Source organism: Aulostomus chinensis, chromosome 10 (assembly GCF_037954235.1).
Source record: "Aulostomus chinensis isolate RoL2024-O1b breed Wild chromosome 10, RoL_Achi_v1.0, whole genome shotgun sequence".
Classification (NCBI taxonomy): Eukaryota; Metazoa; Chordata; class Actinopteri; order Syngnathiformes; family Aulostomidae; genus Aulostomus; species Aulostomus chinensis.
The window spans coordinates 26,916,059-26,929,941 of NC_141329.1; the positions used below are offsets into that span (position 1 = coordinate 26,916,059).

General features: G+C 45.5%; 2 protein-coding genes across 5 annotated transcripts; one reads left to right on the plus strand and one right to left on the minus strand.

Moving 5' to 3' along the window:
- Window positions 1–8: 8 nt before the first annotated feature.
- med17 (mediator complex subunit 17) lies at window positions 9–7,322 on the plus strand. Of its 2 annotated transcripts, none has more exons than XM_086216738.1 (13): window positions 9–307; window positions 825–1,043; window positions 1,593–1,756; window positions 1,903–2,122; window positions 2,228–2,364; window positions 2,582–2,663; window positions 2,767–2,919; window positions 3,895–4,025; window positions 4,162–4,346; window positions 4,868–5,005; window positions 5,272–5,389; window positions 5,530–5,689; window positions 5,908–7,322. In XM_086216738.1, the coding sequence occupies exons 1-13, from the start codon at window positions 304–306 to the stop codon at window positions 6,114–6,116; spliced, it is 1,920 nt and encodes a 639-aa protein (XP_086072864.1). In that variant the 5' UTR covers window positions 9–303; the 3' UTR covers window positions 6,117–7,322. The 2 variants fall into 2 exon arrangements, with proteins under 2 accessions (XP_086072864.1, XP_086072863.1); XM_086216737.1 differs by having other exon boundaries at window positions 11–307; window positions 799–1,043; window positions 5,908–7,320.
- Window positions 6,769–13,306, minus strand: vstm5 (V-set and transmembrane domain containing 5). Of its 3 annotated transcripts, none has more exons than XM_086216741.1 (5): window positions 13,220–13,306; window positions 10,664–11,002; window positions 8,976–9,302; window positions 7,394–7,537; window positions 6,769–7,080 (listed from the first exon to the last, which is right to left on the minus strand). In XM_086216741.1, exons 2-5 carry the CDS (start codon window positions 10,737–10,739, stop codon window positions 7,049–7,051), a joined length of 579 nt encoding a protein of 192 aa, XP_086072867.1. In that variant the 5' UTR covers window positions 10,740–11,002; window positions 13,220–13,306; the 3' UTR covers window positions 6,769–7,048. The 3 variants fall into 3 exon arrangements, with proteins under 3 accessions (XP_086072867.1, XP_086072868.1, XP_086072866.1); XM_086216742.1 differs by lacking the exon at window positions 13,220–13,306 and adding an exon at window positions 12,660–12,675; XM_086216740.1 differs by lacking the exon at window positions 13,220–13,306 and adding an exon at window positions 11,134–12,170.
- Window positions 13,307–13,883: the final 577 nt, after the last annotated feature.

A 13,883-nucleotide genomic window follows, 5' to 3' on the forward strand; every position in this document is an offset into this window, starting at 1 on the left:
CCGGTGCTGCTGAAAATCGTATCAAACCTTTAAAAAGTCTCCCAGTACTGAAGAAGGTCGAAAATCTAACTTGATGGATCATTTGATTAGATAATGAGATGTGCTTATGAGACGAAAATTATGAATTGGTGTGAAGCCGTTCAATATTTATTCGGCCTTGAGGTAGTTCGTACTCCGTGGCAGAAGGTGGCAGTCATGCTCGTATAACGCTGTTGACCGACCGCTGACGGCAAAACACAAGAAGAAGAAACATCGGCACTACTGAGCAAAACACCGTGACTTGTTTTCGGAAGAGCTGTGTATATGTGTGAGTGTTCAGAATATTAGACACATCTTTTATGCTACACAGATAAATTATCTTATTAAAATATTCCCTCGACTCCTGAAGTCTTCCTGTACATCCCGTATGATTAGGCTGAAGCTAATGCTAGCACGTTTGGGAAGCTAGGCGTTAACGTGTTAAAAAATCTTATCGAGCCCTTTCTACCAATGATAATTTCTGCATTTATTTGTAAACATGTGCATTTCAATAGTCACAATGTAACGTCAAAGGTGTGGACGGACGTTACTGCGTTTAACATGTTTACCCCGCTGATGCCTAACGTTCCCTGTTTGTGGTTCATCCCATTTTGATTTTAACACAACGGGATTTGCTTGTTGTTTTTTTAACGTCATGGTGTCCAAGTTGGCTTTTGGTTTCACAGATTTCCACTGGATCGCATTTTCCCTGCTCGCATCCAACTAATGTTTCAGTTTGCAAAACTTTCACCATTTTGTGTCTGCTTGCCCAAATGTCAGCCTTGTCATCATGTCTGGTGGTCCAGCGGTGAGGATCAGCATCGAGTCTTCCTGTGAGAAGCAGGTGCAGGAGGTGGCCTTGGATGGGACGGAGACGTTGGTGCCCCCTCTGTCCATGTCCCAGAACCTGGCGAAGTTGGCACAAAGAATTGACTTCAGCCAGGGATCTGACTCAGAGGAGGATGCGATCGAGGGTGAACCCAGGGACCGCGAGTGGAATAAGCAGGAGCAGGAGGAAGAAGAAGGTATTCTCATTCATTCTTAACCTGTGGTTCGTTCATAATTAACTCATAGTTAACTTTGTTATCACGAGGTCCTTTACTGACTCATTAGAGTTCACAGGTCACTACATAGACATGTTCAGGATGCTATGAAATCATTTGAGTTTGTGATTACCTTCTTTTAGTGGTTCGTATGTCAGGTTACACTAAAACTCCAGGGCCATTTTTGTCAAAACTTGAGCAGGGGGGCACCAATACCAAAGGGTTTTAATCATAGTTTAAACAGAGAAATACAGCAACGTGTGCTTGTGAGTACCTTGAGTCCCAGTGGATGTTTGCGGCAGAGCTGAAGACATGAAAACGTTCCTTAGATATCATGCTAACAAGAATGGAATGGGAATAGGATGTAATAATGTTACATTAATAGGTAACATTTAAAATGCATCCTAGACCAAATCTTTGAATGAACACAAATTAAATCACTCAATTTTATGAAACTACCTTTATTTTGGCCATCTCCACAGGATTAGTAACTAACGGTAAACTAAAATCTGATGCGTTTTCCACACGCAGGTACAGTGAAGTTTCAGCCGTCCCTCTGGCCCTGGGACTCAGTGCGTAACAACTTGCGTAGCGCCCTGACAGAGATGTGCGTCCTTTATGATGTGCTCAGTGTGGTGAAGGAGAAGAAGTATATGGCCTTAGACCCTGTGTCCCAGGATCCAACTGCTGCCAAGGTACTGTTCTATGGAATATCCCTGATGATCTTAATGAGGGAAACACTGCATCAGTATGAAGGCAAGCCAGACAAGATGACCAAATGTTCCTCTCTCTGGGAAAGGCACATATCTTCATCCAGTCACAATGGTATTTTCTTGCTCAGGCCCCTCAGGTATTCCAGCTGATCAGTAAAAAGAAGTCGTTGGCTACAGCAGCACAGCTCCTGCTGAAGGGGGCCGAGAAGCTTAGCAAGTCAGTAGCAGAGAATCAGGAGAACAGGCGGCAGAGGGACTTCAACTCAGAGCTGCTGCGACTGCGGTCACAGTGGAAACTACGCAAAGTAGGAGACAAGATCCTGGGAGACATCAGCTACCGGAGCGCAGGTGACCAGGCTTCTGATGTTAGCATTGAAAAAGACTTCTAAAAAAATAATGTTCCTTTGTCGTGCTTGTATTCACGCGTGATCACTTTTGACTTTATCAATGCAGGTTCCCTGTTTCCTCACCATGGCACATTTGAGGTGATCAAGAATACAGACATTGATCTGGACAAAAAGATCCCAGAGGACTACTGTCCCCTCGATGTCCAGATTCCCAGTGATCTGGAGGGATCGGCTTATATCAAGGTGAGAGGGATGCGTGGACATTGACTAACAGACCTCCATTTCAGTCTGTCATCATCTGGATTGCATAATTGCCCCCCCAATTCAGACTAATGTCACCCACATGCACCTACATGTTTTCCACAGAATGTCCGGCTCTGCACGCATTTTTTGGGCCACAGATTTTGCTCGATCATCTGATTGATTGCTGCTCTAATAGTGCAGCACTCTGTGTCCGCAGGTTTCCATCCAGAAACAATCTCCAGACATCGGTGATCTGGGAACGGTCAACCTGTTCAGGAGACAACCCAAAACCAAATCTGGTACGATTCACAGGAGAATGCACGTTCTCTGGCAGTAGTTGTAGCTTCATTTGTAGCTGCATTTCAGAGCAACCTCTTCTCTGTGTGTGTCCGCTTGGCGCAGGTACGCAGCCGTGGCACGTGAAGCTGGAAGCGGCTCAGAATGTGTTGCTCTGTAAGGAGATCTTCGCTCAGCTGTCTAGGGAAGCAGTCCAGATTAAATCTCAGATCCCTCACATCGTTGTGAAGAATCAGATCATCTCGCAGCCTTTCCCAGGTTTGAATACTTATGAAAATATCACAGGTGGAGGATTTCAACACAAATGGGTCGGACTCCTGTGCTGTAGGAGTGCAGCTGCTGACAGCACGAACTGGTCTGAACACTCCCGAACTGACTGCGGTTCTTAAATGTTCTACATTAGTAACAGACTTCAGAGAAGCCCAAGGCACATAGTTTTAATTTCACACTATTGGAGACTGACCACTAACAAGACCAAAACAAAAACAAACAAAAAAAAAGCTTTTCAAAACATTCTACTAGAGCTCAAATGCATCATCCAATACAATCCACATGGTCTTAATCCAGACGTATGCTCAGCAGTCACTTGAACTGGAGATAAAAACGGACCATAGATCTTCTGGTTTGCTGCAATTCACAGAGAAGTCAGGCAGGGAGAAGAAAACTGCTAGCTCTTTTATTGATTTGCACCTTTGGTTTGTGCTGGATTTCTTCCTCCCATGATTGTGTGTATTTATTGTAGATGCACTCACCAACCCCACATTTCCTTCTTTTTTTCCCCCATCAATTTCTTGAAGTCCCGGGGCTTTAAGTTCGCAGGCACCAGACTTTATTTCAGGTCCTGAGCAGTTTTAAATTCATGACACTTAATTCAATATATTGCACTCATTTACCCGTGGAGAATTTTTGTTGCTTTATTCCCTGAAGTCCACATTTTTCAAATATTTCAGAGATATTCAATCACCTCTGACAGACAAAACCAATAAGAGATTTATTGGGAGAGCGTATATGCAGTGGTAGTTCACTTTAAGTTCGTTCTCCCCTGTGATTCAGATGTCAGTTGTTATATTTGCAATTTAATTATGGCAAAACTTCACATGAATTCTCCAAGAATTTAAATCAGACTCTTTTTTTTTTTTTTTTTAAATCACGTGTGGCTCTGGAGTTCACTTTTGATTTTCTCCTTTTTCTGGAAGTATAAATGTAAAGTGTTGTTTCAACCTCCTTTCCCAGGTCTGCAGCTGTCCATCTCCCTCTGCCACTCCACCGGAGACAAGAAGAATCATCGCACGTCTCCAGAGACGCCCAAACCAGACGACCACCTTTATGTACTGGAACACAACCTGCATCAGATGATGCGAGAGGTCAGACTGTGTGTGGATTAGGTTTCTTATTACCGTGTTTGTTGGGGTTTAGCTGCAGACTTTTTTACACCCACTAATTTATTGGAAAAGTAACATGAACACCAGTGTCATTGAACAAATGTTACCTCTGTTGCAGTTCCACAAGCAGCAGCTGAGTTCTGTGGTGATGCCACATCCCGCTAGCGCCCCCTTTGGCCACAAACGCCTGCGGCTGGCTGGACCACTGGCTTACGACAAGGCTGAAATCTCCAACTTGCAGCAGAGTGAGGGTCTACTGGAGAAAATCATCAAACAGGCCAAACACATCTTCTTACGTAGCAGGTAACCACAGAGGAAGTTGTGTGTTCTCTTAATATGGGCGCTTGGGGAAATTCACCGATAACAGGAAATCCAACTGGAAGTGTGAGGTTTCTATCAGTTGTGGTTTGCATTTAAGATGATTTAGGCTCTGTCACATGAGTAATACTGGCTTAGCTGCAGCAGCAAGTATTACTTAGTCCGCATGATCCCAACCCCATACATTTCTGGTCACATTCGGTCAACTGCTGGTTTAGACTTTCAGGACTGTTTGTGACTTTTTTTTTCATCTCACAGACTTGATAACAGTTTCCTGAGAGAATTAACCTCAAAATTCTACCTTTTGTCCAGGAAGAGCTGAATCGTTGGCCGCCTGGTTCAGGATTAGCGGCTATTTCCAGGGTTAGCTGCCTTTAGCTGTGATGCTGCCCAATGTCAGGAAAAAAAATGACTACAGGCATATTTTTTTGAGGGAATTAATCATTTAATACTGAGTGACACCGTGTACTTCATGATTTAGCAGTATTCATGTTTGTGACCACCAGGACCGCACGGACCATCGACAGCCTGGCCAGCCGGATTGAGGACCCCCAGATCCAGGCTCACTGGTCCAACATCAACGATGTTTATGAGTCCAGCGTGAAAGTGCTGATCACCTCTCAGGGCTACGAGCAGATCTGCAAGTAAGTCGAGGAGAGGAAGGGGACAGGAAATCAGGGACGAGTAAAGGAAGAACCAGAGCAGAAAATGGCAGAACCCTCTCATGTAACTACTAGCAGCACATCATCAGCTTTTGGTTGTACTTCCATTCTAGAAAGGCTGTCGGGTTTTATCGGATTTTTGTGTCTTTAACATCCTAATTGTTGTATTCTAGCGCTGGCAGCGCGTCCGTCTCATAGCAATGACCACATCCAGGTGAAGCTCAACAAGACATGTTTTGTGTGTTCAGGTCCATTCAGCTGCAGCTGAACATCGGCATCGAGCAGATCAGAGTGGTGCACAGAGATGGACGCGTCATCACGCTGTCACACCAGGAACAGGAACTACAAGACTTCCTCCTCTCCCAGGTATCACCGCTGCCCTCCCTCTCTGAGAGGAGGAGCTGGTGTTTTCCTGGAAGCACCTGTTCCCTAGCACGAGCCATGCAACTTCTCGTATCACGTTGTAAAGTTTCATACACCTCCTCCTCCATCTTGTGTGATTGCAGATGTCGCAGCACCAGGTGCATGCAGTTCAGCAGCTGGCCAAAGTGATGGGCTGGCACGTCCTGAGTTTCAGCAACCACGTAGGCCTCGGCCCGGTAGAGAGCATCGGGAACGCCTCCTCTGTCACTGTGGCCTCTCCCAATGGGGAGTACGCCATCTCAGGTGAGACGGGTTTGGTTGGTCCTGAGGTGAAAATGCTCTTCAAGTCCTTCTCAGATTGTTCTCTTATAACAGTGCTGGTTTACAGAATTATACATGAATCCAGGACAGTGTGATCATAAAGATGCAGGCAGCAACACCTTAATGAAAACCCACCTTCAGTCAGCTCTGACTGCTGTGGTACTGTGCGTTGCTAATCTAGCATCCGTCTGTCTCTTCAGTGCGTAACGGACCAGAGAGCGGTTGCAAAGTCTTGGTCCAGTTCCCTCGCAGCCAAACGAAAGAGCTGCCGAAGAGTGACGCCATCCAGGATGCCAAGTGGAGCCATCTGAGAGGACCGTACAAGGAGGTCCACTGGAGCAAGATGGAGGGGCGGAACTTCGTGTACAAGATGGAGCTCCTCATGGCCGCACTGACTCCCTGTCCTTAGACAGTCTACAGACTCAAACACAGCCGGACAACCAAAAAACATCCAACTATATCGAGTCCACTCGGACTGTGGAGCAGCATCATGTAGGTCTGGAGGCCGTGATGTTCTTGCATTTCCCTTTTTTACTTTTGTTTGTCACTCAGTGTGGAGTTGTTGAACGCTGCCATTACCTCCTTCCACCTCTTGTTGGGCTGTCACAGGTCGGTTAAAAAAAAATCTGCTAACACTCGTTCACCATAGCCTCAGTTGAGCGCCCCCCCCCCCCCCCCCCCCAAAAAAAGTTGGTGCGCTCCTTCAACACATTCATGACCTACTTTGTGATTCATCTGCAGCATTTCTTCCGCGAGCCGGCCCACTTAAAATCTGCTCGATAGTGAACTTGCTATGTGATCCAGGCCCCTGGTCTGCTTTTGAGCCTGATGGACACCTCAAAGTTTAATATTTCATACACAATAAAAAGTTGAACTTGTTCATCTGTGCTCCAGATCTGTGACCAACTCAGCATAAGGTAAGAACTAGTTTTCCCTGAAGCTCTCAACCATCTCCCGGAGCCTGTAAACAGTTCATTGCTGCCATAAAGCCGGTTTAGTTGATATCCCTGACCTACATAGGAGCTTTTGTTGAGGAGCTCGTAAAGGTGGAAGACCTTCACTAACAGAAAACGACAAAATACGTTTATTTGACAATAAATACAGCTTGTATTTTCCCAGTATGAGTGGCCTATTTACATTCAGAATCATCAGCAGCAGGCTGTTCTTTGTGTATCCTGTAAACACTGTACGCTCCAGTCTCTTGTTGACTGTTTCCCGTCGGTGAAAACTCGTCTACGAGGCTGTGAGAAACTTGTTGAACTCTCCTGGTACTCCCGGTTGTACACCAGCAACTGTTTCCAAAAAGTAGTCCTCGTGCTGCAGCTCCGGCAAACACGTGTGTCAACGTGGCTGCAGCTCTGTTGCATCGTTTTCTGCAAAAGGAAGAAATAAGTGTTAGCAACACGCTGGTGCAGCAAAGCTATGATTGAATGTCACACCCAGAATTAGACACAATAGACTTTTCAACCCATCAAGTCAGTAGTGTAACAAAAAGCTGAACCAAACGGGGAAGTGGAATCTTTGATTTGCATCGTTTATCAAGAATTATACTGCTTATAAAGAAGCCCCTTCAATCATTTGTAAAGTATTTACTTTCAACTGAAATGTTTCCCCAAATGACTCCGATCAGACACCTCGGATGTTTATAGGGTGGGAGTCTAACCTGAAGTCAACTCATGAGGTTACCTGGAGTGCGTCGCTTCCGTCTCCACGCCTTTATCTTCCTGTAGGCTTTGTCTATCAGCCACACAGTCAACATGAGGAGGCCGGCCAAACAGGCCAGTGCCAAGGCAGCCACAGACAGGTACTGGAGGTCCTCGTACAGCACCTCTGCAAGCAGGACACACACACACACACACACACACACACACACACACACACACACACACACACACACACACACGAGACGGTTGCATTTACTGACCACAGACTCTCAGACCTCTGGAGATGCAATCAAACACCTGCTGCAGGGATGATGGAGAAACGCTCAAAGTCAGAATGGATTGTAATTCTTATGTGGGGGTAACTTAAGAGTACGATAAATATAGATAGATTGATATCTATATAGAGAGATAGATATCAATATGTAGAGATAGATCTCTATGCATAGATTGATATATAAATTGCTGTGTGAAATAGTCAAAGAAGTAACTCTGCTTTATGAACATTTTACTGCCTGTGGCAGCTGTAATGGAGTATGTGGGAGAAAATGTGTGTTTACACATAAATCTAGAAAAAACTAAAAATGCATTTTTAAATTAAAGCCGGTAACTTTTTTTTTTTAACATATTCACATGGAAAAAAGTGTGTATTTGTTCCCGTTATTGTTCTTGTAGGCATCAAGTATACGGTACGTGCCGACGGGAGGTGCAGCTACGGAATTAAATCTAAAACCCCAAAGACAAAATGGAAGGGGATCATTGTGTCAAGAGCGCAGGGGCGAGGGCTCACGAACACCGACTGGATTATTCTTGGGGTCCCAATTAACAAAACTAAGATTATGAACCTTCTTCCATAAGAGATTAAAAAGAAGTTGTTGCGTGTGCACTTGGAAAAGGACTGAATTGATTATCGTCATTGATCTTCTTCTGATCGACTGTCACAAAAATAATGACACCCAGGTTAGATTTACACCAAAAGTAGACTTAGAAGTACCAGCTTCTGACTAAACAGTGGTGTGATAAACGTCAGGCCGGCGGCGGAAACTTGGGCAGGGCAGCTGTCACTCTTCAAACAAAGCAACTATTTCCAAAATGCTATCGAACAAAACACACTCGCCGTCAGTCTGCTGACGTGGAGCTTCAAGACTTAAGCTCTGATTTGACAGGAAGAGTCGATCCCCTGCAAATTGTTTCTGACTAAAAAAGCATTATAAGAGTCACAAGGTCTGTTTTACACCCGGTGACCATATAACCTCTGTCATGGTATTCCAAGATATAAACCTTGAGGGTTATCACGCCACATTTACCGATTTAAAGTATTCAAATTACCAGATGGACGGGGAAGTTCAAATTTCACCTTTGACCTTAGTTTCATTAGAATTTTTGTTCTTAAAGAAATGTAAATGAAGCCGGAAAATGTGGGAACAGTTGTGGAAATTTGCTTCTGAACTGCTGGAGCATCAGGGTTCATGTGCCTCAGTGAGTCTCCAGGGGGGTGTTGATCTTAAACACGCGTCCAGGTCCTATCAATCAATCGAGCTTGTTTGTTCGTTCGTATGTTTTCTTTTCGGGGACCTGTAGGTGGACGCGCGGTTTCAGGCACTCACCGTTCACTTTCAGGACAAACCCAGCGTCCCTGCTGCTCCCTGTGATTTCCGTCACCGTGACGACGTAATATCCAGCATCCTGCAGCCGCAGATCCGACAAGCCCATGGAGCCGTTCATGTAGGGCTGCACTCTGCTGCTGTAGTCCACTGTAATGTTGGTGTACACCCCCGGCTGCCAAGTCCCGATGGTGCGGCTCACCGCTCCTGACATAAAGTTCCATTGTATGGTGGGGATCCCATTGCAGGTGAACTCCACTGAGAAGAACACATCCTCCTGCACGGACCTGGTGAGGCTCCTCTGGGGGGAGCTGATGGAGATGGCTCCGGCTTTGTTTAGTGAGACAGAGCAGAAAAGGTGGAGGTCAGACTCAAGTGGAGGTGGGAAAGTTCAGGCTCGGAAGCAAACTCAGGTGTAAAAGTAAGAAGGCCCTTGGAACAGGAAGAGGAGGACATTTCTACTGGCTGTTTTCAGGCAAATCTGATGACAAACGGAAACATCAACACCATGGCTGAAAATTCTACCTCAGTGTAGTTACAAAGTAGTTTTTTGCTTCCCAGCTCCGACGCTCCGTGACGGATCGTCACCTCGCAGGTTTCTACGTCACGGCAGATTTGCTGCCAACGGTGACTCAACCTCCATTACTTTCAGGTGGAGACAAACGCATTATTCTGTTCCCTCATCGAATTACAGACTGTTTACTGGAAACCCTGGAATGAAACCTGTCAAACGAGCGGCGAGGTACCAATCTGAGTGTCTGGCCTTGCACCTATTCTTGCCCACCCCCACCTCCCCTCCACCTGCCATCAAATACTTGCACAGGAGTTTCAGTGTGGGATCTGGTTTTGCTGGTGGTGTGTTTGCTTAATGAGGCACCGGTAAAGAATTCCAGCTGAGAATGTTGACGAAGTAGCGAGACGGTGTTGGGAAAGAGCGCTTGTGTCTTTATTCAAACATCTCAGTCACAATCGACGATGAAGCAACAAGCCAGCCTTCATCTCAGGACTTCTACCCGATTCTTATCAACGGTGGACTGTCCCTGCAAAGTAAACTCTTAATTAAATGAAATCCTTTGCATCTGCATCGACTATGTTACTCTTCTTGCAGGCGCTCTTTAGACTTTAGACTCTTAGGCGTATTATATCACGTATCACATCATCCATGGCCCGTGACCGTCAATATTGTCTTGCTACCGTTACATAATTATTTGCACTTCAAATGATTAGTGAATCAAATGATTGCGTCCGACCAAATCCATCGGTGTTGTTAAGTGCTTGATGAAGTTCAGGGTGAAGTTTTGGATCAAATAATTACACAGTTCTCAAACACCACATGCTGCTGGGGCAGGAAAGAAAAACACCTCTCATATGATTACTGCAAAAAAAAGAAAAGAAAAATACCATGAAGTACTGCGATAAGAGTTTTAAATCCCTACTGGAGTCTACTGAGATCTCAAGAGCGCTCCAGCAATCCCTACTGGTTGCACACACGTGCACAAGTTGTCTTGATCTACTCGTTATTCAAGTTGAGACACGGCGTGTGAAAAAAAAAATGTTCCGAGTTCGTCCGCGGCGACGTTCTCGGTTTGAATTTTCAAATCAAAGAAGGTCTCGGCTTCAGCGCTGAACCAGTAAATGACATGAGTTCCCTGGACAAACTCCAGATGGCACGGCTGTGTTGGAATGCTTACCTATGTGACACAGAGAAAATGTGACGCTGAGAAAAACAGCAACATCTTGTACATCCCAGAGCCTAGAATGCCACATTAGGATCCCAGACCCATCGAACAGCAGGCGCAGAATCTCCCCCGAAGTTATTTCACATTCTGAAGCAATCTGCCCTCCGTTTTCGTCCTTCCCAACCAGCCATTCAGCGTTCCAGGGATTTCCTCTTCCTCTGTCTCTTCCAGCGGGGGTCTGTCCGTGCGCAGGCTCACCCTTTGTAAGAAATACGTCTACCAGAGCCGTGCTGAAGTTTCCCTCCTCTCCTCTCGGGTCTGTACGGGATTTCTCTTCATACCAGCTCACACCTATCAGACAGGTTCAGCCGGAGATTACAGAACAAACATGCACTCAGAGGTGATCTCGCTCCCTCTCTTTCTCTCTCTCTCTATCTCTCTCACACACACACACACACACCCTCAATTCAGCAGACACTCACCTGTGTCTAAGCTGACACACTCTATAGTAAAAAGGAAACCAAGACATAGGCTGAGTACCAAAGTGCTCTAACCGTGACACGCCTGGAGCTCTATGTCAAACAGGAAGTGGGTGAACACCTGGACAGAAACACACAATCTATACATTCCAGTGAAATGGCTTTTCAGTTTAAAAGCCCGTCTTTACCTATCACACCCTGCACACAAACATCCTCAGACACCCTCCACACACAGCCCCTGATGATGAGACGGACCCTGAAATACTCGCAGAAAGCACAGCTTCCAGTTGTAATATTTTGAGTGTTTAGTTACTTGTGGTTAAACAGTTCAAATGTTGTGTTTTGAAAAGGGAAGTAAAGCTTAAGTTGTTGGCAGTCATGGAGGAAGTAAACAGTTCCATTACTTCGGTAAAAGCAGAGATAAACGGATAAAATGGTGCTCTAGTAAAGTCTCCCTTAAAAATTGTACTTCTAAGTCATAAAGTATTTGATACTGAGTTCATTTAACTGATGAGATTAAAATTAAACACTGTATATTTTATGTGTATTGTCTGGATAATTCAATCCTTGAACTGTTGACCTCTACAGGTCACATTAAAGGTGTGTCCCAGTCGATCATTGAGCTCTTAAAGTTGGCGACCTTCAAAATTTAAAGTACACCTGCATCAGTTCAACGCAAAATCCTCCTCTTCAGAGCAACAAACTAGCAGATGCGTACGGCTAAAAGCACCGAATGGAGAAGGCAGCGTTGAATCACGTCAGTCTGTTTTCTATTGGGCGAAGCGCACCACGTGACCGGGAAGCGCCGGACGAGATATGTTTACTGACACTGTTTACTATGGACATCGCATGAACAAACCTGTTTTACATCTTCCCACTATTATCTGAAGTGTACACTATTTTTCAAAACGTAGAAACCCACAGCCGTCAGCCGTTAAAAATGTATCTTTTTATATTCGATACATGTAAGTTATTATGAAAGTATGAGCAAAGTTAATTTAGCTAGCAAGCTAGCTCGCAATAGTATAATCGTAAGCGGTACAATGTAACTTGTAAAGGTTTTCGTCAAGTTAAGGGCAAATAGTTTAAATTTGGGCTTTCGTAGGAATCAAATTAGCCTTGTAGCTGTCTTACGTCACGTCTCGTGTTTCATGTCGTTCGTCAAAGATAGAAATTTGGTTCTCATTGGTCCAATTAGACCAAAGGCGGTGTAGTTGGTCCTGGTGTCCACCAGAGGGCGCTGGTGGACACGGATGTGATGAAGTGACCGTTGGACCGCAGAGTAACGTCACGTTACCTAGCATCGCCCTTCGCTCATTTGCTGATAAAGAAGTTCATCAGTGGGAATATTAAAGGTGAACCTTTTGAAATAAAATATATTTTTTTAAAACTTTGGGTGGAAAAAAACCTTGAAAATTGGACTACTTCGGTTGTAAATGACCCCCTTAGTTGATAATTAGCAGAGTTTTGATTGGAGAAGCAGCGTTGCATGATAGGGAAACACATTTCCTCATCATAAAATATGGTACCGCGATTTAGTCTTCGTCTTTCCTGTCATGGGCTGCGTCCGAATTGCCTACTGCTACGACCGAAACACGGGGGCACCATTCGGACACCCTAGAAGATCGGTGGTGAAGCACGACCTCTGCTGGCAGAGCACAGATACCGCAATTAGGTAGACAGAACCAACGAAAGCCCCACCTGCTGGCCTGACTGTCGTACTGCACTCCACTCTGAGCGCACCTTTCAGTCATTCTCTATTATTAAGCACATTAACGCACCTGTAAAGGTGCTCACACACGTCGCGTTTAGCGTGAACACACGTTTAGTCATCAACAACAACTATAAATGTTGGTGTTGCATAAGAATGGGAGACTGTTGGTGGCGCACACTTGGCTTGAGGGTCCACAGGTTTTTAGGGGACGAAGAAGAAGTCCGCGGTGCATTGTGGGCCATAGGTTGCTCCGTAGGATGCACCTGAACTGACCTACAATGTGGGCGTGTTTAGGCTGGAATTTAGGTTGCGAAGTAGGTCGCTTCTCGCGCCAGTTGTGGTTTCGGAAAGCCTACGACCTACGATCCGACCTACTTGGCAATTCGGACGCAGCGATGATCTCCAGCAGAGCCCCTCCTCAGCTGCCGGTTTTGGTCCTGCGTGTGATTTTCGACACCATCAGCAAGTGTGTGTGTGTGTGTGTGTGTGTGTGTGTGTGAGAGAGAGAGAGAGAGAGAGAGAGAGAGAGAGAGAGAGAGAGAGAGAGAGAGAGAGAGAGGTATCATCAAACCCTCCTGGTGCATCCCCGCTGGGGTGTATCACACCCCTGCATCCCCCTGGGGGAGGCGGAGTTTCTACATCTGGACTCCTCTGATTGGACTGAGCTGAGTTCCCCTTCAGATCAGGAACCTCACCTGCTGACCCCTGACATGTAAATAACATAGTCAATGAAATATCGCCCATAAATAACGTGAGAAACTGAGTATTGAGGGGTGGAGCCAGTATCAGAGAGGAGCTGAGGAATTCTAATTCATTTCATATCCGTCTGGATTCTTATTGGATGTTTACTTCCTCATTCCCATATGGTGACTTCAGTGTTAAACTATTGATAAATACACAAGTGATCGACCTGCTGGAACCCAGACATGCAGAAGAGCGCCCTCTGCTGTACAACAGCCACCGCACCAGTTGGAGCGGTGGGGAGAGAGACAGGCCTGTAGAGAGGGACGTCAGAGCAGCATTTGTTGCAGCACATTAA